The 26889-nt window shown below is 40.3% G+C and overlaps 1 protein-coding gene across 4 annotated transcripts in view; it reads right to left on the reverse strand.

The window, feature by feature from the left end:
• Positions 1-5389: 5389 nt before the first annotated feature.
• Clcn5 (chloride voltage-gated channel 5) overlaps positions 5390-26889 on the reverse strand; it is a 178560-nt gene continuing 157060 nt past the window's right edge. For all 4 annotated transcript variants that reach the window (XM_035450135.1, XM_027433285.2, XM_027433283.2 and 1 more), the window contains 8 exons: positions 23577-23699; positions 22665-22871; positions 18451-18531; positions 17733-18275; positions 15208-15394; positions 13409-13807; positions 13051-13267; positions 5390-11421 (listed from right to left, as the gene is read on the reverse strand). In XM_035450135.1, coding sequence (XP_035306026.1) covers positions 11331-11421; positions 13051-13267; positions 13409-13807; positions 15208-15394; positions 17733-18275; positions 18451-18531; positions 22665-22871; positions 23577-23699 — 1848 coding nt within the window. In that variant the 3' untranslated portion in view covers positions 5390-11330. The remainder of the gene's footprint in view (positions 11422-13050; positions 13268-13408; positions 13808-15207; positions 15395-17732; positions 18276-18450; positions 18532-22664; positions 22872-23576; positions 23700-26889) is intronic.

Consider the following 26889-nt stretch of genomic DNA (forward strand, 5'->3'; position numbering starts at 1 on the left):
CCACCTTCCACAACCCGAGCCAACTACCTTAATTATATCTGCCAACAATCACATTTTCAAATTAGGTTGCTTTTTGAAGCACCAAGAGTTAGGAATTGAATGTGAAGTTTTGGAGGACACGATTTAATGCCTAAAGCAAGGCTAGTATGCCATGTCTAATAAAGGTCAGAGAAGGCCTCAGAGACCAGGGAAAGGGGTTAGATGTACTCTGAATGTAATGAGAAATCATCAAAGGGCTTCAAATCAGACAAGGGACATGATTTGATTTGTTTTAAAAGGGTCATGCTGGCTGCTGGGTGAGACTATGAGAGAAAACATGACTCATGACTCATATAGCTCCCCTGCTAGAAATGGGAATTCTCGTCATAACAACCATTTACTGGACCTGAGGGCTCGGGTTTCATTGTTTATCATTAGTTCACAGGAAAAACAAATTTATCTGTCAAATGATAAGATGAACACATCCTCATGGCCAAATATAAAATATTGTCCTTCTTGGATGTCTACTTTGAAAATATGAAAGCAATATAAGCTCTCGGTAAAGAACTTCAAATGACACCAAGGAAAATAAACATAAAACACTCAAACCTGCAATCACAACCCTGCTCCATCTAACTGTTTTTACCCATTGGAGATATCCTATCCATCTTCATACATGTTTATCAGATTAGTATCCACAGTAATATGCGAACTGTCCAACATTATCAAGACAGACTCCTGCTTTCTTCTTTCTGTTGTATGGAAACACTTAGGAAGAACAAGAGCACTGAACTGCAAGAATAGTAGAAGAAATACCACTGAGGGCTGGAGTGTAGTTTAGCAGTAGAGGCCTTGCCTAGTAGCTACATCTATTCCAGCATCATTAAAAAAAAAAAAGGTCTGTTAAACTTGAGATAAAAATATACCATGTTCTAATTCCTGTTACTTTCTGCCTTTGAGGTGTTGAGAAAACCACAACCAGGGCACTCTCATCTCCTCATATTTTGTTATCCACTCACCTTCAGTGAGTTTTGGTTTTGTGATTAGAACTAGAGAGAGAAATGCTGCTGAATGACAGGCAAGTATCTGGAGTACAGCTGACTTTGACAGGCTGGGGGATACCTGGGGTGAATCTTGAAGGGCTTTGCAAGCTTTGGCTGCGGTCCAGTGGGAGACGAAATAGGAGGGGATAATGTTAGTGCATCCCTCTAAGTAACCATATGAGACATACTGCTTGGGTGCCATGGATGCTCTAGAAATCATCAGGAAGCATGCTTATGGGAGAGGGATATCTAGCAAGCAGCTAGCAGAAGTTTCCAAACCCATACGGTTTTGGGGAAGTGGAACTTTTCTTCACTATAAATAACTTACTGGTTTATGTCATTCAAAGTTGTGTGAGGTTTACATTGTCACCAGGGTATAGGTCTAATTTTTTTCTTTCATTTCATTCCACAGTCCCTACTATAGTATATGGCTCTAAGTGGGTACTTACCAAATGTTGGTTGAGTGGACCAATTATTCCCTACACATCATTTTTAGGGTAGTAATTTTTAATGGTCATTTTTATTGTCTCTTGTGGTGGTTTAATGAAATTGGCTCCCATATTTCAGTACTTTGTCTCCAGGTTGGTGAAACTGTTTGGGAAAGAGTAGGTGTGGCCATGTTGCAGGAGGTCTGTCACACTGGGGGTGGCCTTTGATGTTTCAAAAGCCCACATCATTCCATTAGGTCTCTCTGCTTGTGCTTGTGAAGTCAAAATATAAGCTTTCTGCTATTGCTTCAATGCCATGCAGGCATTGCTGCCATGTTCCCCATGATGGCTATGGAATCACCCTCAGAAATTATAATGCCTAATAAACTCCTTCTTCTATAAGTTGCCATGGTCATGGTGTCTTTTCACAGCAACAGAAAAGTAACTAAGCCATGAATACACATGATGCTTGGATATCATTTTTATTATGCCCTAGAACATACATCTGCTGCTCAGATATTGAATGTCTTTAGAAGAACATGTGCTGAAGACCTAGTTCCCCATTATTGGGAGGCACAGGACTGTTACAGCTGCCTCGTTTGGATGTCTTTAGGTTGCCGAGAGTGTGTTCTTGAAGGGAGCTGTGGACTTGAATGCCAGTGTGAGAGTCAGGCGCTAAAGAGACCTGGGGAATAGTGAACATGCTTCTGTTTGCCTGGAATAGTTTTGGTCTATACCTCTTGTCCATTGACAGCTATCAAGGTCCTCCAATTATCAAAGGAACTGGGGAGATGGATTAGTAGTTAAGAGGATGTACTGCTCTTACAGAGGACTGCAGTTTGGTTCCCAGTAACCATGTCAGGGAACTCACAACTGCATATAACTCCAGACTTGGGGGACTGAGCACAATCTTCTGGACTGTGCACATCTTTGCTAACAGTTGACACACAATGCATGCACACACACACACACACACACACACACACACACACACACACACAAATACTTAAAAACTAAAAATACATCTTTTAATTGTCTTGGTCATAACGGAAGTGATAGAGCAACCTGATGAGACAGAATCTTGCTATATAGCCCAGGCTAGACTTAAACTGAAGATTCTCTGCTAGCATTACAGCCATGCTTCACCATTCCTGACTCTTCAGTTCTTTCATAAGAAAAGCATCTATTTTATTATGTACATTAAGTGAAATGTCTAATAAACTAAGAATTAATATTCCCATAACTCAGCTATAGATATGAATTACTGCTTCTTGACCTACCTGCCTTCTAGTTACCTCTGGACAAACCTTAGGCACATCAGTACTTTCATGATTGCACTGACATCTGGTGGCCATTCTCATGTTTTTCTCCGGGCACACCTGTACCAAACAATCTATCAGTCTGTGCTTCACACTCCATCAATTTTTATCTGAGTCCCACAGTAACAGCCTTACAGGCTCATCACTTTCTTTTCTTGAGAGGTAATCATATTAGATTCAGGAATGGTGGCAGCATTGTGCTGGATCCTCTCCTTAATGCTATGTGGAAGCCTGTCTCATAAAACACACAAAAAATAGTGAGACTTCAGGTTCTTAAAAATATTTTGTGTGTGCATACAGATGCACATATCGCAGCACCACACTGTGTAGGTTAAGACAACCTGTCAGAACCAATTCTTTCCACCATGTGAGTCCTAAAGGATTGGACCCACTATGTGAGTCTTCAAGGTTGGTGACAGATGCCTTTATTAACTGAGTCTTTTCACCAGCCCAGGATTTCAGGTTTATAAGGCTTATTTTGATACAGAGAAGTCCTTCCTGAAATGCCCCAAGTAAAGACAAGGGTAATAAATAATGTTCTTGATAGCAACAAAATGTCAACACCAGTATAGATGTGTTCAAATATCAAAATAGGGAAAGTTTTTGAAACATAGTTTTAATGTTTTACTTGTGTGTATGTATCACATTAGTGCAGTGTGGTGGTTTGAAGAATGGCCCCATAGGTTCATATATTTGAATGGTCACCAGGGATTAGAACTATTTGAAAGGATTGGGAAGGAGGTGTGGCCTTGTTGGAGGAAGTGTGTCACTGAGGTTGAGCTCTGAGGTTTCAGAAGCCCAAGCCAGGCCCAGTGACTCTCTCTTCTTTCTGCTGCCTGTGGATCTGGATGTAGAACTCTCAGCTCCTTCTCCAGCACCACGTCTGCCTGTGTGCTGCCATGCTCCCCACCAAGATGGTAATGGACTAAACCTCTGAAAATATAAGCAAGCTCCTATCAAACACTTTCTTTTATAAGCATTGGCATGGCCATGGTGGCTCTTCAGAACAATAGAACACTGACTAAGACAGTGCATGTATCTGCAGTGGCCAGAGAGCATCAGGATTCCCTGACAATGGAGTGACAGGAGGTTGTGAGCCACTGACCCTGGTGGTGTGAATCAAATTTATGTCTTTTTCAAGAGCAATGAGCGTTCTTAACCACTGAGAGACTCTTAGAATAAAACTTGGATCAATGTAAACTAGCTTACAGGTAATAATCTGGCTGAAAGAGGGAAGGGGTAGGGAGGAGTTAGCTGCAGGAAAAAGAGAAAGAAAAACTATAGTTCAAAGTGTGGCCTTCATTTATTTTGTAGGATTCATAGATGTGTGGCAATAACTGTTGCATAGCTATAATCACTTTTCCATTCCCTGTCCCTCGTTAATTTACATGACCACTCTGGAAGGTTTCCTCACCAAAGGCATTTCACTGTCAACATACCACAAACAGGCTACTGAGAGAGGGGGTTGGTGTTCATGGGAGAACATTGTTCAACACTAAAAATACTATTTTTAAACTTGTGTGAGCACTGGTGCTCAGGGAGATCAGAGGTATTGGCACTCCCTGGGGCTAGAGTTACAGGTGGTTGTGAGCTGCCTGATGTGGGTGCTGAGAAAAGAATCAGAATCAAGTCCAGGTCCTTTGTAACAGCAGCCCATGCTCTTAAATGCTGAGCTACCTTTCCAACCCCGAAGGGCCATTTTAATCACCCATCCTACTCCTCAATTGTGGGCCATAAGTCTGATGAAGTTTACCATCCTACATGATTAAGAACTCCTGAGAGAAAAATGCAGCTCCAAACTTATTCTCGTGTCATCAGGAAAGGATTACCAACACACAAGACAGTAGCATGTACTCAGCCAGAATAAATGGGGTGTCCAGGCATCTTCAGTGCTCCTCATTTGTCTCCTTATGTTAAAAACCAGGGGCTGGAGACATGACTCAGCAGTTAAGAGAACTGACGGCTTTTCCAGAGGACCCAGGTTCAATTCCCAAAATCCAAACAGCAACTCACAACTGTCTGTAACTTCAAGATCTGGCAGGCTCATACAGACATACACATAGATAAAAACAATGTACATAAAGTAAAAACAAACAAATTATATTTAAAAAAATCAGTACTGAGGCTGGGGAATACAGATTAATATTAGAAATTTTGCTAAGAGTATTCAAGGTCTTAGATTCCATTCCCAGAACTGGGAATGGGGGAAGCACTAAATCTGCAAGTGTAATAATTAGTATTTCACAAACATTTTTAAAGAAGTGAGCCTGATAGTAGTGGTTTTAAGTTGCTTTAAAATTTTTAACTCATTTTATGAATGTTTTGCCTACACGTATATATGGGCACTGTGTATACACTCAGTGTTTGTTAAAGCCAGAAGAGATCATCAGGTCCCCTGGAACTGGAGTTACAGATGGTTGTGAGCCACCATGTGGGTGCTGGGAATTGAACCTGGGTCTGCTACAAGAGCGACAAGTGCTCCAAACCACTGAGTCATCTCTCCAGCCCCACAGCTGCTTTTTAAATCATTCCACAAAACCCACACCTTGTCCTCATGTTTTCTTTTATGATAAAAAAACACAACACTCAAAAGTTCAGGATCTTCAAAAACATACTAGAATCAAGTTGAATAAGGCTGTGCTTTATTACATGCATAATTACAAATCTGTGCTAAGTGAAAATGTATAAAGCAATGGCAACCTAGGTTTAAGCCACACAGAGAAAGGGCTGGACAATCCCATTAACCTTTCTGCTAATGTCCATTCCATTGCCTTGAACATGATTGTTTCCATTTCTTACAATTTGCATAGCACTTATTTGTCAAAGTGCTTTCCATTCATTGTCTCAGTTTATCCTCACAACAACCCTGTGAGGTAGGTAGGGCAATTTACACTATCCCCATTTTGCAGATGGGAACACTGAGGCACAGAGCGGTTAAGATCTTGAGGCTAGTTAGTAGAAGCATAGGGAATACAAACCAGGTCACCTAACTCCCCAATCCATGTTTTCCTTTTTACACCATGTCACTATACATGACCAGGGAGCAGAACAAAGTGAGCGCTAAGCCACAGCTTTGGATCAGGCTGTATCTATAAGCAGGTGAGGCTAAAGCTACAAAAGCATGGCTGAAGGGTTGGCAACACTCTGTAAATGACTGTTCTGAACAGCTCTGCTCCAAGCTTCCTGTGGACACTTGGGCTTTATTAGCTTTGGTTGAAGCTCCTCTCTGGATGCCAAGCTACTACAGATATCTATGCATTAGCTTCAGCCGAACTTTGACCAAATCTTAGGAATTAAAATGTCCAGTCAGACAGATTTTCTTTGGCTACTGCAACTGAAGCCAGCCCTACTAATGAGCTCCCTACAGAGATATTCCCATGGTGCCCACGGGCTGGATCCTGCCCTTCTGGTCCTCCTGGCTTCAATGGCTCACCCAATAGCTGGTATATTTCCCATGGCCAGAAATGAATGGGCAGAGGTATAAACAGGAGGCTGGGCTTGGTCAAATAAAGAAGAGTCATCATCATGACATTATAGTCACCCTTTGGTGACATGACCAAGATGCTATCAGGCCCAATTCCTTTCTGGCCTGTACCTGGATAGCAGCATAGCTTCAAAAGACAATTTTTAGAGAATAAAATATTAAACATATAATTTTATCTTGAATGGAATACAATTTAATCATCACACAGTCCCAAAGGACCAAATATATAGTAAAAAAAAGTAAATACTTATATAAAAAGCTGAGTACTAAAAAGGCAGGACAATGGAGAAGAAAGTAAAGTGAAAGGCAAGAAAGTGAATGGAGGGGAAAGAATCATATTTTGAGGTACCCTCTACTCAACAGCAAGGCTGAACATTCCCACTTTGATTCAAAAAACCCATCACAAGTCCTGCCTTCTTCCCCATTTCACTAAATGACATTTTTTTCTCATTAAATCCTAAACTACCCCCAAATTCCAGCACATTTGGACTAATATATAATACAGCTAAAGCCCTCAACACTCCCAGTAAGTATTGCTGGCTTTGGCCCCTACTGTGGAGTGAGCAAACTGCCAATGACCTCATCAACTGAGGAGTTCCCATTCTCCGTTCTCAGGGTCAACTTCTCCCTACCCACCAAAGTCCATATTCAAACAACAAGCTCACAAAAATGGGGAGATTTGAATTTAGGATACAAATGGTAGGGGGAGCAAAAGAAACGAGGCAGAGACAGATTGTGTTTTTGCCTTATATGTACCATCAGTTTCTCCTCAAAAGGCCAAACACTAGTCAGGCCATCCATTTGACAAGTGTGTACAGGCAGACCAAAGACCCTTTGGTAGCAACTTAGAGGTAGGAATTTTTGACTGGAAAGTTGGGCTGGGAGGCCTCATAGGCCCCATGCAAAAAAAGAGAGAGAGAGAAAAGAAATAAGGAAGAAAGGAAGGAAAGAAGGAAGGAAAAGTCCACATCATATCCTTCTTGGAGGATTTGACAAAATCATATTAACATCATGGGAAAATTCATTTTGTTCCCTTCATCTCTTTATAACTTTGCCCAGATGCAGATGCTTAGAAATGAGAATGTGGCCAGCATATATACAGGGAGTAGCTTAAAGTTGCTAATACACATTTTTCCAAGAACCTCTCTCCTTGGAACAAATGGCTGAAACTGAAGCAAAGCCCAGCAATTTCTTAGCTGTGCTGTGCCCACTCATCTCCAAATTTACACAGCTTCTGATCTGCAATGGGAGAAGACACCTTATTTTCAATATAGAACAAGGACATAGTAGGGAGGCTTAAAACAAAATGGTAGAAGGTTTATCATCTAGACACTCAGATAGTACCTTCCTCTGTAAGTACATATCGTATGCTGACCCTGTCCACAAAACTAGACTGTCCTGAAGCCAAATGGTGCTTTGAGGCTCTAGTTTGGGAATCCTGGGCTTGTAGATGACTTGCCTTTTTCTCCCTTTGGGGCACATAATTAAGCTTTTCTGCCCACCTTATACCAAAAAGCATGGACTAGGACACGGGACGGCTTTCTTCATACCACCTGGCATCAGGCACATTTTGTTAACAGGTCTGTCATCATTTTTGGTGCCTCCCCCTCTCCATAAAGGGAAACCAGATAATCCCAGAGGTGGTTGCAAAGATGAACATTTTAGAACAGTGAAGTCGAGCCCACACATTCAGAGACTGATCTTTTTAGAAAGGCCCCTGCTTTTCCTGTAGAGAGTTCAGATTGAGACTCGAGTGCCAAAACAATTGGCCTGCTTTGCAGTTAAACAAGCAAATTAATCGTTTGCTCGGCCAGCTGGCCAATTCAAAGTATCATCAATTCCAACTAATCCACCAGAAGTGCTCTGTTCTGAGAACTACATCAGCTCTACTCTGCAGCTGGGCTACGCCAGGACACTGGGGCCAGAGAGAGGAGGGTGCTGCAAAGCAATGTGGTTGTTTCTAACCAGATGTAAGTAGACATGATCTTTAACAGCTATTATTTCCCGTTGCCAGTCCCCGTTTGCTATCTCTAATTGAGCTCACTATGCAGTCTCTCCAAACTATGTTAAGTTCTTTCCATTGAAGTTGTGAAGATATAAAATTTAGACTTTTACAGATCCATCAACTCCCTTCATGGCTAAATTTCCTCCAGATATATTTCCTTGGAAAATTCTCTTGAGGCATTTATTGGTGTTCTTCTGTAAATGCTTTCCTTATATCAGGCTATTTTCTTTTCCAGTACCAAAATAAACTTGTCTCAATTCATTTAAAAATCTTAAATTATCCAGTATTTTACCATTGAGGTATGTAGTCATTTGAGGCTATGACAGACTTCCCTATATTGGCTTTGATTTTTTCTTTTTGTTTTCAGATTTGTTTTGTTTTGAGGATTACCTAACTGATGAAATGGAATGGCAATGACAGGAAGAACTTCCCTGTACCTCAAGACAAGAACCGCTGTGTGTCCAGGTGCTAGGCTAACAACCTTGTAAAGTACTCCTGTAAGAACCAGCCAATCATTGAGGGATTGGACATAAAATGGACACCATACCAATACAGCAATTTCTGGCATACAAGCTACAAGGATTCCTGAGAAACTGAGGTTAATGAATGGTATTTCTAAGGAGTGAGGTATCAAAGGGATATTGTCAATTATCTGGAGGGCCCATCGGTGCTTAGCATCTAGACAGTATCCATTCGCACAGTGTTATCTGATTTCTTAGATTTATTCTCTGAAGTAGCACCTTAACACTGGCTCGTCTGTGTACAATGAAGAAAAAAAAAACTAGAAGGCAAACGAGACAATCCATGTCACTGCTGCTCTATGAGACATGACCAAACCTTCCCATGCCAACAAATACCAGTCACAGTAACGTTTCCTGTTTGGCAGACTTTAGTGAAGAGGGATCACTAATGAAATAGGTACCAACTGAACCTGAAATACATAGACAAGATCTCTGATCTCCACATAATACACTATCTGCTCAGGCAGAGTCTTATCTCACACAAAGAATGCAGTGGCAAAGAAGGAACAAGACATAAAGTCACAGAGCCATGACTATGATACCATGTACCCCAAGCATTCTTTTTCATTAAAATGCCAGAGCAATAGATTTAAAAGGAGAAACTCTGGGGGCTACGTTGACATAGTAAAGATTAAAAAAAACCAAAATATGTCTTGGCTATTCAGCCCTGGATAATAAAGGAATTTCTGATTTTGGAACAGTAAGAAGTAGGGGTAAAAAAAAGTCCTTGACTCAGGGATCAACAACTTTTAAAATGAGGTACACCGAGTTGCTTGGGAGGGGTGGGTTACACATGGGAATGTGCCAAGGGCCACTGATTCTGAGCTAGAAGGACAGTCGGAAGTAGCAGGGACAGATTTTGTAAGATGAACAAGGCTGAACTCTTACCCAACATTGTGGCCTCGCTGCCATGGGAAGCTGAAACAGAAATGGAGGCACGGCAGCAGCAACGGGGGCACATGGCAAACCAAAAGTGTCACCTCTAGTCTAAGTGTTTCAACACTGCTGAGCCTTGGCTTACAATTTAACTAGCCCTAGTAGATATTTTTGTCATTAGTAGGAAGGATTAACTAAGCATACTGCTCCATCCTAAAGAGGATTCAGTGCTGAGAAGAAAAGCAAAAAGAATGGAGGGAGAGTAATTGCACATGGATAAAATGATAGAAAATGAAAGAGTGGTTGGAATGCTGGTGGTGGCTCTTGAATTCCACCAGGTGTTTCTATAATATGATTTTTTTAAACTGCCACACTTGTGGTAGGAAATTGAGACAGGCACCTCTTTAACTGGGTACAAGCACCTTTGGTGTCATCAGGCCTCATCCATCCACCTAGGTTTTAGGATGGCTCTGCAATTTAGTCAGATCTGGTACCTCAAGGTAGCTGCAGTTGCCTATCCCGTTCCAGTTCTTTCAATACATGGAGAAGCATCTATCTCTAGCCTACTTCATTGATCACAGGAACAATGGCCTGTTATGCATACTCCACACTAGGAGGAGCACAGATGTCCAGTTAGTTATTTTAGTACTGGTGGTCTTTTCAAAGGAATGCATCCGGATACTGATGCAGCTCTCACTCTCCCCTGCTTTACCAGTATTCAGCCTAGACTCGCTTCCATACACTATTCTTACTTATTCCAGAAGCCTAAAGCACCATCATCCATGGAGGTGGCATCTGGGTAAGAGATTTCGTTAGGACTTCACAAAAATGTGAACTTCCTAGTCACCGACTTTGCTCAGAACTTTATCTTCATTTCAAGAAAACCGGGAGAAATAATTCCTAGATACTAATAAATTCCTAACAAAGTCCTTGACTACTAGCTAGCATTGCCATTTGGAAAATTAGCCTTTCTGCAGCCAAGGAGAAAGCTCTGTAACTTAACTTTGTGCACTTTAAAGACCAGGGCGAGCAGGCTCTAAAGGTCAACCCCTCTACTTCACTTGGAGGAGATAACCAGAGCAGCACTGTCTTCTCCTGAAAAGGTAAACGTAACAAACTAATAATTCTAAATACTGTAACAGGAATAAGAATTTAACTGAATCTTCACAGTCTAAAAATGCCATTGCTATTTCCTTCTGGCTTTCCTTTCTGTAGCTTGAAAGGCAAAGCCCCTTAGTTCACACTTCATCTTCTACCAATGACAGTTAGAGTCCCCCCCCAACACATGACTATTTCATGAGTTTCCTTCAGGCTATATGTCAGAATAGTTGGAATTTTTCTTGCATAGTTTTCAGTGATTGCATATTGGCTAACAATTATTTTTAAATTAAAAAAAAATAATTTTAAAGAACAAACATAATTAAACCATGGCAGTCTTTTTTACTCTTTCGTGAACCCTCCATAATGCATTATCACATAAGCCTATCTGTATTTTCTTCTAGAGAGATTAATTTCCAGAAATTATGTAGTGCAACTGGTTAACTTGTAGGAAACAGACAACACACTAATACGACTTCACCATCCAAATATGGGAAATGTGTTTTGGGTACCCAGTTAATAAAATATATCCATGGTCCACAATGTCCTTGTTTTATATCCAAAACAACCCATGATTCTAGTTGAAGAGGATGGAATCGGGATCTTGGTTTGCCATCTGTGCTATGTGCTTTAACACATCCTTTTTGGTAATGATTCCAAGTAAGCGCCTAAAAGACAAACACATAAAACAAAGCCAAAATAAATGTACAGTGAAAATAGCGTTCTTAGCTAAAAGTGATTCTTGTCCTCCTTAATCTTTCTCAACTTTCTTTCTCACCACAATACAATGTGTACTTGGAGAATGATGAGCTAACTCATATATATATATATATATATATATATATATATATATAAATGGAATAATGCATACATCCCTAAATAACACTAACACTTCTACATCTAGGTCTCAGGTCCCACATTTCCCCCTGATTTAAATAATTTAAATATTACTCTTCAAACCTATGAATCTTACCTACTTACCGAAGTCCTATTCAGATGCTCCCCCACCCCCAAACATCCCTGGTCCTATGAACCAGCTGAGACTCCGCACTGCTCCCAGCAATGGCATGCTCTGTGCAGGCTGGTCCACAGTCCTTATTCTTTTTGCTTTTGCCCTACGATCACTTCTATGTTCCTGACTTCCCTACAACCATGCACACTATTCAAGGACAGAGAAAGATTACTTTCATGGCTCCCAGAATCTCGTGGAGTATTTTCTTACACGAGTAAGGGCTTTAGTAAACACTACCTACTAGAGAAAGTCTACTTACTGACTTAGCTCTTGTAAGTTATTTATTATGTATGTCATTTCCAAATTTTAGAAGCAGGAGGAAAAGAGTTATTAGGTTAACATAGGGTATTAAAAACAAGAAGACACTTCAGGCATCTTCTTAGCCTGTACTCTTTCCCAATGACAATAGTGGGGCTTCTTTACTGGACAAGATATATTCCAGGAAGAATAGTCTTGGGCTTGGAAGTTCAAAGACTTGTGATTTATAGCCTATACCCTACCATCTATTTATTTAACTGGGGGCCCTTGTGTAGATAGACCTCACTGAATCTTGGATATTTGTTTTCTTTCCTCAAATAATAACAAGGGGATTTTGGAGATAGAGTCTCATGTAGACCAGGGTAGGATAAATTCACTACATAGCTGATGCTGGCCTAGAACAACTGATTCGCCTGCTTCTACTATCCAAGTGCTGGGATTACAGGTGTGTGCTACCACCCTGGTCAGCAGTCTCTGTAACTATGGCTTTGGTTACCCAAGGGCAACCATAGTCTAAAACAATAAGATATTTTAAAAGGAGGGGGAACTCTGCAATCACAAAATGTTTATGACAGTATTATTATAATTGTTCTACTTCACATTTATTGTTTTTACTCTCTGACTGCATCTGACTTATAAATTAAGCTTCCTCATAGGCATGTGAATATACAGTGACAAACATAGTATATATGAAGGTCAGTATTAGCCATGGTTTCAGTCTTCCCGTGGTGATTAGAAGGCATGTCCAAAGGGTTGGAGGTACCACTGTACATCTCTGACACCATTACAATTTCAGTGATGCCTGTACCCAGCAGCACAGTTCCTTTCTTAGTAGAGGAGAAACTGAGTTACTGATAATGGGCAACTAATAGTTTGCATCTCTCAAACAAGACCCTTTAATCATATCTACCTTCTTCTTGGAGCTTCGAAAAGGCCTAAAAGTGTTTATTTAAACTTGGGTTCTCCCTTTTATCTCTCTAGTCAGTTTCTCCCATAATCCAAACTGCCTTTATTCAAGGGTGCTCACCCATTGTGTGTAACCAGGCACTGGCGCAGTCCCAGCTTGCGGAAGATATCCACTACGATCTCCATTGGCGTAAGGTCTGTCACAGTGAAGGGGCTGAGATCCAGGATGTTCCGAAGCTTCAGGGTAGGTGGAGTATATGGCGGCATTGGAGGTGAGTGCTCAGTGAAATAAATGATGGAAGTGCTCACAACCCCATCCTGTTTCTTCCGAGCATTTTCTATGTGAAGAGAAGGGAATGAAAAGTTGCAAGTTGAAGTGCTAGCTCTACATTCTGTCCCTTAACCAGGCCCCTTCCCTTTGTTTCCCTGACTTCATGCACACTTAGAAAATTCCTTTATTCCTTTACTGAAATCCTTACCAATTGAAATGATGAGATCTCTTCGAAGAACAAAGCCCACGAGTCTTTGTGACTCTCGGGAGACTACCACTGGAAAGCCACTGTAAGTGGTTTCACTGATTATGGTCTCTACATCTTCCACAGTCATACTGTCCTGAGTAAGGACAGTCAGCAAGGGATCATTTCTCCGGGGCTTCATCACATCCATTGCCAGAGTCTTGTGAGCAAATTCTTCTTTGGCTTCAAGAAAGGGGTATCCATTGAGACGAATGTGGGCATCATAAATGCCCTCTCGCCCAAGAGCATCTGCCACCCACTTGCTTGTCATGGCTGCAGCCATGAGAGGCACAATGTATTCCAGGCCACCAGTCAGTTCAAACATTATGACAACAAGAGAAACAGTCATCCGAGTTACCCCACCTACAAAGAAAAAAGACATAGGAAAGAAAGCACAAGAGTTATTACAACTGCATACCTGCTGTGGGTTTCATTGGGAAAAGAACTAGAAATAATGCTAGAACGGTGTCTCAGCAGATTCCAGTTTGCATTAAAACAAGGCTGTACAGTAGACATGGCTTAGATTCTCAAAATAAAAGCAGAAACAGCCTTCTAGTTTACAAACTTGTTTTTTTTCCTAACTGTAAATGTAATACATACTTATCACAGAAAATGTAGCTGTCTATAAGCAGAATAAAATTTTTGGTTTTCTCCAATTCAAAACTGTATTTTTATATATAAGCAGAGTAAAATTTTCACATTTTTTCTGAAACAAAACATCTATTTTTACATATGTGAGCTCATATTATGTTTAGTTCCCTATCATACTTTTTCCCATCATTTGTTGGGAATATTCAACATTACTCCCAATTTTAAATTATATTAACAAACAAATTAAAGGGTTGCGGCAGCAAGACAGCTAGTTGTTGCCAAGTCTTATGAACTAAGTTTGACCATCCAGAACCCAAGTGGTGAAAGGAGAGACGTGAATCTGGTAAGTTGTCCTCTGACCTTGACACACACACACCATGGCTTCTCTTCTCCCACCATAAAATAAATGTAAGACAAAAGTTTTAAATATCACATTGAAAGATGCTAAAAGTTAACAGAGGCTTTGTGGTTCATGCCTATAATTCTAGTTAGTCAAGTGGTGGAGGCAAGAGGATCATATGTGTAGGAAAAACCTAGTGAGATTTGTCTTAAAATAAAAAGTGAAAAGGAAGCTTGCAATATAGCTCAGTGGTATTTATATTCCACTGGAATATAGCTCAGAGCTTGCCTAGCAAGTAGCATACCTTGGGTTCAATCCCTAGCACAATACACATGCACACATACAAAAACATGTTATATGTAACAGCATCATGTTTAAGGGCCATAGAATGTAATATATGGATGGAGCACAATTTACTTCACAAGTTCCTTCTTGTTCAAATTTAGGTTGCTTTTCATTGGCAGGGGAGGAGGCTGGGCTGCTTTTCAGAGAAGGTCTTACTGTGTAGGTTAGGCAGGCCTGGCACTTGAGACCCTCTCAAGGGCTGATTACAAGTATGTGCCACCACACCTGCCTAATTTTGGTTCTTATAAATATTACTGTGATACACATTCTTATGCAGGTAGCTATGTCCAGATTTCTGATGACTTCCCCTATGTGAGAGATTAGAATTACCTTTCTTAAAATGTTTGAGAAATAGTAAACCCAACAAGAAATGGATAATTATGAGAAAAAAAAAACACTCTGCACTCTGCAGTCCATTGCATTTCTTATTACTCTTCATTTGTATGTCACTGGCAGGGTAACTTTTTTGAAGCCAAACACTACTCACCTAAACAGGCTGCAGCCCCAACCATAGCATAAAGGCCAGGTGTGATGCAATCAGCTCCCTGACTACACCAGCTATTGAAGATGCCCCAATCATGGTGGTAATAAGCCAGTTGCTCCATTCCTACTCCTAAAAGACGGCCTGCTATAGCACCAACAGCCATGCTGGGGATAAAGAGACCGGAAGGAATCTGCAAAGAGAAGCAACAGGTGCTTAGTGAGAAATGATGTTGCTCTTGCCATATGGTAGGGCTAGAGGACTGACCCTCTGCAAAGCAAACAGGCCAAAGACAATTTAACTATGCACTATGCTACCAAGTGGCTGCAAAGATTTGTGTAACACTACAGGGACTAGAGGTTCTCTGGGACGTGCAGGCAAGGATGACTTCGAAGAAGCTTACCCTGATGCGGGGGTCCATCAGGCAAGAGCCTGAACTCTCCAGACCAACACAAAACTGGAGGCAGAAATTAGGCCTTTCCCAAAGAAAAAGGAAAATAGATGGAATTTCTTATATATGCAGACATTTCCCCCAATTCTGAATTTTTATCAGTAACAATCTACCCTTTGTTGACTATTGTGTTTTATGCTGGATGGTCTATATAAAGATTTTGATAGATGTTCTATAATAACACCAGAAATTAGATATTATTATTATTTCTAAATGATAGGCCCTAAGGTTCAGAGAGGTTAAATCATTTACCCAAGGTCAACAGTTAGTGAATATTAGTGCTGGGATTTAAATAAAATACTCATAATGATAGTTATATATTGTATCCTAACCCATCACTCAAATAAAAAAGATGGCATAGGAAGTTTCCATCTACCTTATAACAACACAACAGTAGATTAAACAAAAATTTTAAATGAGATGGTGGCTATAGCTGCATGCTTAACTGAAAAAAAAGGAACATTCATCTACCTTCCTGTTTTGTTTCTTGACTTCTATGAACTATTAATATCAAAGGAAGGAAATGATAGTACACACAAAGTCAAGACAGCTTATGGTTCCTTGATTTTAGTGTGCAATTGACATTGGGATGCACTCAAGTTGGTGTTCTGTAGATCTACAGATTCCCTTTAGAAAACAATGAAACAATGTTGAAATCAACCCAAGAAGCACCCAGGAACTTTTCAGGGTCTCCATCTTATCCCTGGTTCAAATGCCTTTCCATGGAGAAGAGAGGGAACAATTTGGTAGTAGGGTGCTAAAGAGAAGAAACAAAAAAGAAGAAAAACCTAGAATGGAGGAAACAAATGCTTTAACCAAATTTCTGTTTTTGTTTCTTCTAAAACTTGGAGATTGTAACTTAAGGTATTAAAGGTAAAGAATGACACCCTAAGATCTGCTTTTAAATAAGACACAATGATTGTACATATTTATTCAGTGTGATATTTGAATGTGTATACAACGTGTAGTGATCAAATCTGAATAATTAACACATCTATCATTTGAACATTTTGAGATATACAATAAATTATTGGTATTGTCACTTTACTTTGCTATAGAGCACTAGACTAACTCCTCAGATAATTCTACTCTGCAAGTGGACGAGATCAACTGTAGCTCCTATGTGTAAGAATGTGCTTGGATTGTTTTTTACACTTATTGTGGTGTGTGAGTGTGATGTTTGTGTAGAGGCCAGAAGACAACTTTCAGGAGTTGGTTCTTGCCTTTTACCATGTAGGTTCTAGGAAATGAACTCAGATCCACAGGCTTGGTAGCAAGCTCTGTTACCTGTAGAGCCATCTCACTGGACTGTGTTATCTGGTTTTGATAGTTGAAATATTTTAATCTTAACCTGTGAAGTGGACCCTACACATTACCAAGTCAGCAGGGATACTAACTATAAAAACACCATTTAGCTGTGTGTTGGGTTGAATTCTATGAAGCTGCTAACCACTAAAATGTATTTAATATGGTAGAACATTGGTAACCTCATGGAGTTCAGGCTAAAATTGTGCTTCTTTAATTAACTCTAACACGTACCCTATAAAGTAGCACTTCTCAAGCTTCCTAATGCTACGACCCTTTAATACAGTTCTTCATGTTGTGGTGACCCCCCCAGCCATAAAGTTATTTTGATTGCTACTTCATAACTGTCATTTTGCTACAGTTCTAAATTGTACTGTAAATATCTGATATGTAACCCCTAAGGGGTCACAACCTACAGGTTGAGAACCACTCTATAAAGACTATCAATGCATTAGTCACATATTGCACTGGCATAGAAAATGTTTTAGCACAAATATCTCACTATCTTTTTTGTGGGGGAAATGTTTTTACATAGAAAAAGAGAAAATGTGTCTCTTAAAAACTCCTTAGTGAGGTTTGCATTTGACCTAAATATAGGTTTAAGCAATTTGAGACGGAGTTACCATGAAAACACTGAGGGGCAAAGGAGCGTCTGGGGAAAGTTGGTGCCACATGAACTATCAAGACTGTAGGATACTTTGGCTTTGCCCTCCAAAGCCCACATCCACACAGAACATTCACACAGAATTCACCAAAAGAATTCCTCATTCCTCACCTTCATGCCAAAGGTGAATATAGTAATGACTATTTTCAGTATGAGTGTCAAGGCCAGCTGCCACATAGCACTGTAGACTCCCTTGCCAGCAGGTCTGTCCGGTAGCTCACCGCCTTTGCTTGTGTTGAAGTGGTTCTCATAATCACAGAGCTTGGAGGAGTCCAGGAGGCCACAGTCATTGAACAGCTCAGAAATGAGCTCACTTGTGCTCATCCGGGTATATTCATTGGGGAAAGCCAAGATGGCAGTGATGGCTGTCACAATGAGTACCTCGACGACAGGATACTTGCCCAATTGGGTGGTTTTACGCTTCCGACACCAGGCAATGTTTGTGCGGATAAATAGAGCTCCCCAAAGGCCACCAAATATGCCTAGCACAATGAATGGCACAAGCTCAAAAAGATGCCATGGGGTGTGAAACTCCACATAAAATAGAACCAAGCGGCTGTTTCCAAATGGATTGATGGATCGGAGCGTAAATGCTGCCACTAGGGCAGCAAAGAATGAACGCCATAGTGTTTTGAGGGGAAAATAGTAGCTGACCTATAAGACAGAAGGTGAGAAAGCAAACTTAGTCAAGATGCAAAAACTGTTTTTAAATGAAATGACAACTTGCCAGAAAGTTCTGCTTACATGCTAAAGGACTGCAACATACATAGATACTGGCCAAGATTTCTAATACAAAGCATACACATGCTTTACAGACAGAAGTCATTACCTCTTCCAGGCTGAATAATACTCCACCGATAGGTGCCCCAAAGGCTACAGACACACCAGCAGCTGCTGCAGCTGATAACACCTACAATCCAAAATGCAAAATCAGCAATAGAATAATATGGCTTTCTTATATTCAATCACATTTTTAAAGAAATGTTCATAGCCACTAAGAATTAAAAAACAATAACTTTACAGGGCTGACCATTTTTACACAAGCAACACTAAATAGACTCTGTGGGTTATATTTAAGTGTGTGTGTGTGTGTGTGTGTGTGTGTGTGTGTGTGTGTGTGTTTATAAGAACTACAAAAATCAAAGGAAAAGATGCCATCAATTTGAGAAGGAGTGGGTCATATGGGAGAAGTTGGAGTGAGTGGTATAATTATATTTGAATTAAAAATCCTAAAAGGAGGGAAAACAAATTTTACATGTTCCATATCATAAAAAATGAGGTTCAATTTCTATTTACTTGGAGAGCAAATACTATATGCTAGATGTTGAATACATATATGTTCCGTATGCTTGAACAACAAAAAAAAGAGCCTTTACTTTGTGACTGAGGCATGTGCTTAATTCTAATTGGGCCCATACTGGCAGCCCTCCTGGTGCAGCAATTGAACTTGAGTTTGGAAACCCAGATAAAGTACTTTGCAGTGAGGCATTTCACCCACATACTTTGTTTCTTTTAGTTTTTAGAATTATAATTATACCATTTCCCCTTCTATTTCCTTTCTCCAAACCCTCCCATATACTCTTCCTTGCTCTCCTTCAAAATTATGGCCTTTTTCACTAATTCTTATTATATGCATATATGTATATACATATATATTCCCAAGTGTAACCTGCTTAGTCTGTATAATGTTACTTGAATGTACATTTTCAGAGCTGCCTATTTGGTGCTGAATAAATAATTGGTGTGCTCTTCCCTGGGGAAGACTATTTTCCCACTCTCAGCATTCCTGATTAGCATGTAGTTCTTTGTGTAGGGTTGAGACCTCATGGGCTTTCCCCGTAGCACATTTGGAAATATTTTAATGAGGTATTACAGAAGGCTCTAGTGATATAAAAGTGAAGTTACAGTTTAGAATTGCCTACACCTTGTAGCCTAGTCCAGTCTCAATGGCCTATAGAAATACAAATAGAGAGACACCTAGATTTCTAAAGGCAGAGAAGACAGATGGCATGGAGAGGGAAGAGAATAGTGCATCACCAGGAAAAGAGGGGCAAGTGAACAAGTGGTGTTTAGAGAGGATTGCCTTTTACGTGGATGTGTAGGCATGGAAGATGTGCAGAACACACACTAGAATTCATAGGAACACGTCATTTGCTACTACTACTAGCTGTGGAGAGAGATGAATTAGAGCCATATAGTAAAGATGAAATTGAACAAAAGGAAGACTTTTGAAGAATGAAATACTTCTTGGCAAAACAAGCAGACAGGTTTCTTCAGGACTGGCAAACCATCTAGGGAAATTAAGGGGAAGGAAAAGGATATAAATCTCTGGTGCTAACCTTGAGAGCTTGGACAAGTCAGAGCTCAAAAGGCTGTCATTTGAGAAGGTCAGGGAATCTAAAATTCAACCCATAAACAGGGATATTTCACTGGGTATGTTTAGGATGAAACTGGAGGGGGAAACTTAAGTTTTACATTTGAGGATGGAATCTCTGCCCCCCCCTGTCCAACTCAGATCTGCTCATAAGGCCACTGGTTACAAACATGTGCTGCTATTGACAAGTACAAAACAATGTAACTTTCACAAGGCTCTGGGACTGAGGCCCAGCATGACAGAAAGAAACACTAGGATATCTAAGTTAAAGCAAAACGACTAAAAATCCAGATGGTCAGATAAATGTCGGGCAAGTTCAGACAAACATTTCAACTTCTAAAAGGAATCCAGTTTCAAACTCAACTCTATCGGTGCAAAGGCAGCAACCAACACTTATTCTTGCCCTTTAGAATGGTTTTCTTTTCAGTTAGCTGACTTGGTACATGTTATTGCTGATAAACAACTTCTCTAATTTAGCACAGCTTCTGTGTCCTTCTCCCACATGACACTCTACTAGCATGCCCCTCCGCCACTCCTGCTTGCTCTCCTCCCCTTTCTGACTGCTCCAGGAACTTTTCCCCGTTTAGTGGAAACTTTATCCCTCACTTAAAACCTCAGCATTTTCAGTTTCCAGAGCCTCCGCTTAATCTTTTTGCTGTCGTTATTTTCAGGAGAAACCACTGGATTCCAGTTTTACAAGAGGTTCTTTCTAATAAAATGATCTAGGCCTTGACCTATTCCGCCTGTGACTTTTAGGCCATTCAAGGAAAATAAAACAAGAACCACTGCTTCCTTAGGTTAATAATTATAGCAAGATAAAAGGAACCAATGACTTAGGACAATTTTTTAAAAACTATTCTTCCTTCTTGGTGGATGGGGGGGTAGAAGGGAGATGGGAGATGGAATGAGAAGAGAGGGGGAGGGAAAACTGATCAGTATATAAAATAAATGAAAAAAATAATCTAAAAAAATTTAAATTAAAAAGAAAAATATTCTTCCTCCTCAAAATAGTATACATTAACAACTGGATGTATTTGAGCTGGAGTATAAGCACAGTGTGCTAGTTTGAAAGAAATGGCCCCCAAAGGCAGTGGCACTATTAGGAGGTGTGGCTTTGTTGGAGTATGTGTGGCCTTGTTGGAGGAAGTGTGTGTGTGGGGGGAGCTTTGAAGCTCATTTGCTCAACCTTCATTCAGTGTGACACTTCACTTCCTCTTGCCTGCAAGATGTAGAACTCTCAGCTACCTCTCCAGCACCATATCTGCCTGCACACTGCCATGCTCTCTGTCATGATGATAATACACTGAACCTCTGAACTTTAAGCGCACCACCCCAATTAAATATTCTCCTTTATAAGAATTGCTGTGGTCATCGTGTCTCTTCACAGCCCTAGAAACCCTAAGGGGTTGGAGAGATGGCTCAGAGGTTAAGAGCACTGACTGCTCTTCCAAAGGACCTGGGTTCAATTCCCAGCAACCACAAGGTGGCTCACAATCATCTATAATGAGATCTGGTGCCCTCTTCTGGCCTGCAGACATATATGCTGGCAGAACACTGTATATGTAATAAAGAAATAAATCTTAAAAAAAAACAAATCAAACAACAACAACAAAAACCCTAACTAAAACATACAGTGATGCTACAGTAGAAAGAATTTAGATGGACTGAAGCAAGAGGCAGGCAGAGAGAGGTGTAATACAGGGAGAAACTAATTCAAGTGGCATTTAATAACAATAAAAGATGAAAACCTGCCATTTGAAATACTGTTTATATTTACTCATACACAACAAGTCCCTCAAAGTCTATTATTTTCTATAGTTTCTTTTTAAGAAGTGACACATAAAAATAAAATAAAAATTCAAGTCCTCACTTCTCCTTTCCTACTGCCTTATTATCCCACCTAACACAAAGTGCATGCTTTTCACAGTTTAGAATAAAATTATTCCCAGATATTTTGGGGTTTTATATATTCATCTTCATGTATGCAGGTATGCAAGTGTACAGATGCATGTATGTGCAAGAGAGGCCAGAGGTCAACCTCAAGTGTTGTTCCTCAGGCACTATCCACTTTGTTTGTTGAGACAGTGTCTTTCATTGGCCTGGTACTGGGCTAGCAGCCAAGGCTGGCTGGGCATTGAGACCCAGAGATCAGCCTGTCCCTCCCAAGCACTGGGATTATAAGTATGTACCACTTTAAAAGAATAGGTTCTTGGACGTTTGTAAGGTAAGTACTTTACTGACTGAGCCACCACACCAGCCCTAGACATTTTCTTCCTAAATGCAAAGACATACATTTACTGGTTATCCCATAAACAGTAGTCACAAACTAGCTGTAGTGTTCTGTTGTCAGCAGTCCATGTCAATTTATTTTGGGCTATCTCATTCTTTTAAATGGTTGCACAGTTGCCTATGATATGAGCAGAACAGTTTTTTTAAATCAAGGCCTTATTTGATGGACATTTTGCTTTTACAATGTTAAGTTTGTGTTGACTATCCTTAGATACCTGTGCATATACACATACTAGCGTGGCTATAAAACAGACTCCTAGAACTGAACCTGCTGAACCAAAAGCTAGTTGAATTCACAAGGATGAAATCCCCAAATTCTCACCACTAAGATCATCTCTGCTCATGAGTAAAAATAAACTATTAAGGTCAAATGTCATTACCTCTCTGCGCTTGGCTTCATTCTTCCTGTACTTGTTGAAGCAGTGACACAAGATGTTCCCACAGCAGCAAGCCACGTGCACTAGGGGGCCCTCTTTGCCCAGGCTCAAGCCAGATGACACTGCCAGCACCAAAGTGATAGTTTTGATGACAAGGGTCCACTTACCCAAATAACCCCTAATAATGAAACCACTCAGGATAGTTTTTATCTGCAGGCCAAACACAGAAAGATTAAATACAGACTAAGTAAATAAACAAAGCTGAAAAGCTAAAATCTGCACCCCTTTACAATAACTCCTCAACAAGTGACATATAATATATATATATATATATATATATATATATATATATATATTACATATACTTGTCCCATGAGGGATCTCAGAATAGGAAAGACCTAGGAAAGCCAGAAGTATTTTTGCAAACTTCCATGAACTTTTGGGGAGTAAAGGGCCATGTGACAGTTGGAAAGAGGATGAGAGTGTAAGAGTGAGAGTGTGTGGATGGAGAAACAGAAGCAGTTGAGGAGGAACAGGTATTTCCACCGGTTATAAAATATTCTGAGAATAAGGTCAGTGTTCACGAAACAGCCTGAAAGAGTAAGTACAGCCTGGAATATTTGCCAAAGAACATTGTGACTATTACTGAGGAGCAAGGCCATCTTGATAACCTAAAATTGACATTGCTTGAGTAAAACAATCTAAGCCCCAAATAGATAGGAAAGGAGTTCGGGCCATCATCTCCCCTCTTCTAGGCCAAATTCTGTGACCCAGGCTGAGAGGAGACTTAAAGGAAAATCTAGTTGGAGCTTAGATACCCTCTGGCTCTGATCCTGATTGATAGTCACCAAGCTGTAGTATATATGCAGGAATACACAGAAAAGTTTGACAAAAATTGGTTCATACTGTACTTACCTCAGGGATTCCAGAGCCACAGGCATAAGGTGCAAATGCTTTGACAAGAGATACAGCAAGGAAAGCAAACAGGAGAGCCCAGAGGACATACATGAAATAGTTGACTATGTAGGCAAAAGCTCCCTGGAACAGAAAAAAAAAGACAGATGCTGTTTTAGTGTAGACAGCTGGGTGGGGAACGCAGCTCTTTTCAGTGACATTTTGCCAGGAGAGTAGTTGGGAAGAAAAAGAACAACAGTAAATTGCTTAAATATCTCTTTGCAGGCCATTCATGAGAGAAACTACTGAAACACCATAATGCACCCTTGGTACTGAAAATCACATGTCTTGCTGCGATCAGAGGAAATTCTCAAAGTATTCTAAGAGTTGATATGCTGGAAAGGAAAATGGAAAACCTTCAAAACATGACTCACTTTTGTCTTTGAGACAACATCTCACTATGCATCTATGGTTGGCCTAGTACTTGCTATGTCAACCAGGCTAACCTCAAGCTCACAGAGATGCAACTGCCTCTCTAGCCAGAGGCATAAACCAGGAGGCCAAATTCTTGGCAAGAGAAAGCTCATTCAGTTTTTGATGCAGCGTCTTGATATGCAGCCCTGTCTGGCCTCCAACTTGCAGCAATCCTCATGCCTCTGTCTCCCAAGAACTGGGATTGCACACTGAAACCATACCTGGTTATAATATACATTTTATTAGTATTTTTGTCAGTTTTGCAGTCAAATATGTATGATCCTATGTCAAGTTTAACAATAGCCTTCCCAGTTTCTTGGATGGGTAAACCTTGACTACTTATCTGAAGTGATGACAAGCTTCAACATTCAATTACCCATACCTATCTTGGTGTTAAATTCCCACAGATTACCAGGCTCCCTGAATGTGGGTGAGAGTTGGGGGGCTTGGGCTGTCTATGGAACCAGTATTTATCCCTAGTGCACGAACGGGCTTTTAGGAGCCCATTCCCTATACTCTCTCAGTCTAGATATAGGGGGAAGGGCCTAGACCCTGGCCCAAATGATGTGACTTTGATGGTCCCCCATAGGAGGCCTCCCTGTTTCAGAGGAGTGGATGGGGGTGGAATGGGGGTTGGTGGGGGCATGGGAGGATAGGAGTGAGAGGGAACTGGGATGGGTATGAAAAAGAAGATTGTTTTTAATTTAAATAAAAAACTAATAAAAATTCTCAGAGATTATAGTAACTAAACTTCTTGCATTGTTTCATTTCTTTATAATTATTTACTGTGCATGTTTAGGGCAAGTAGCATGATAGTGAGGAGAGTGTTTTATTTGTTTCAGTTTTTAATTCTGGAGAGTTAACCCTGGGTTCACACATGCTAAAAGGCATGTGTAGCTTTGGAGCCTATCCTGGCACTCGCCCTGGAGACCAGGGTGGTCTTGAACTCACAGAGATCCACCGCCTGCCTCTGCCTCCTGAGTGCTGGGATTAAAGGTGTGCACCACCAACGCCCGGCTACAGAGGACACCCTTGAATTGTTATTCCTCCAGCCTCCACTTCCCAAGTGCTAGAATTAGAGTTATGAGCTACCATGTCAAATTCTAGTCCTTCATGCTTTATTTTATTTTTAAAGTGTGTGTATGTATGGGTGCATACCATGTTAGTGCAAGTGCCAGTGGAGGCCAGAGGTGGCAGTACATTCTCTGGTGCTAGAATTACAGGCAGTTGTGAGCTATTAGATGTAGGTGATAAGAATCAAACTTTAGTCCTCTAGAAGAGCAACAAGCACTCTTGACAGTTAAACCATCTCTGGAGCCCCAAGCCTTGATGTTTTAATACATGTATATCCAATGTCACAGATATTTATATAACAGTCAGCCTCCATAATTATGCTTCTTTGAATAGTAAATTTTCAGTGTTCAATATTCTTAACTACAGTTCTCATGTGGTACATTGTATCTCTAAATTTATTCACCCCACCTAATTGCCAATTTATACCTTTGGCTGCCATCATTTCCTATTCATCCTGCCTGAGTAACCATCATTATAGACTGTTACGCCTTTACCTGTTACTTTAAATATTCTACATTTAATAATTACATCTTAGAGAGAATGGTTAACACAGACACAGAAAAAAGTGTGTGAGTAGAAACTATCTGACCCTAATAATCCCAGATTCTCCAAAGAATGAAAAGGGAATAATTATTTTCATACAGACAGAATATACTTTTGATATGTATGTATGTATGTATGTATGTATGTATGTATGTATGATTATGAAGTGTGACATCTAAAAAAAGTTCTCTCTTTTTTGTTTTGTTTTTTTTTGAGACAGGTTTTCTCTGTGGCTTTGGAGCCTGTCAGCAGGCTGGTCTCGAATTCACAGAGACCCACCTGCCTCTGCTTCCCAAGTGCTGTGATTAAAGGTGTGTGCTTAAAAAACCACCCGGCGTAAAACATTAGTTCTGAGCACTAAAAATTAACTATTATGGAATATTATTTTAAGGTGTGTTACATTTGCTTATGCTGTGGAATATTTGTTTAATGATGCAAAGATGTGTTGCATTCTTTCATGTTTCATTTCACTCTGTAAAGCTGTGTTATTGTGCCTGTCTAAAACAGGCAACAGCTAGGCAGAAGAGGCAAATGGGCAGTGCTGCCAGGCAGAGAGAATAAATGGGAGACATCTAGGCAAGAGAGAAGAAGAGTGAAGGAGTTGGAAAAGGAGGAGAGAAGGATGCCAGGGGCCATCCATACCCACCCACACAGCCAGCCACAGAGTAAGAAAGGAAGAAACACATATAGAATAAAGAAAGGTAAAAAGCCCAGACACAAAATGTAGTTAAAGAGAAATGGAATAATTTAAATTAGAAAAGCTGGCTAGAAACAAGCCAACCTAAGGCCGGGCATTCATAAGTAAGAATATGTCTCCATGTACTTATATAGGAGCTACGTTGCAGGCCCCGAAAGTGTAAAAAAAAAAAAAAAAAAAAAGATCCAACTACATTTTGGCACCCAATATGTGTAGAGGAAGCTGTAGCCACCCCTACTTAGCTTCCCCTACGGGGCTCGAACCCATGACCCTGAGGAATGAGCTAGCTGGACCTAGATTTCTCCTCCTATTTATTCTCTCTGCCTGCCAGCCCTGCCTCTCCATCTCTCCTACCTAGCTATTGGCTGTTCAGTTCTTTATTATACCCATCAGATGTTTTAGACAGGCAAAGTAACACAGCTTCACAGAGTTAAACAAATGAAAAATGAAAGAATGCAATACATACTTGCATCATTAAACAAATATTCCACAGCATAAACAAATGTAACATATCTTCAACTAATACTCCACAGCAATTAGCATTAA

This window comes from Cricetulus griseus, chromosome X, assembly GCF_003668045.3.
Source record: "Cricetulus griseus strain 17A/GY chromosome X, alternate assembly CriGri-PICRH-1.0, whole genome shotgun sequence".
Lineage (NCBI taxonomy): Eukaryota > Metazoa > Chordata > Mammalia > Rodentia > Cricetidae > Cricetulus > Cricetulus griseus.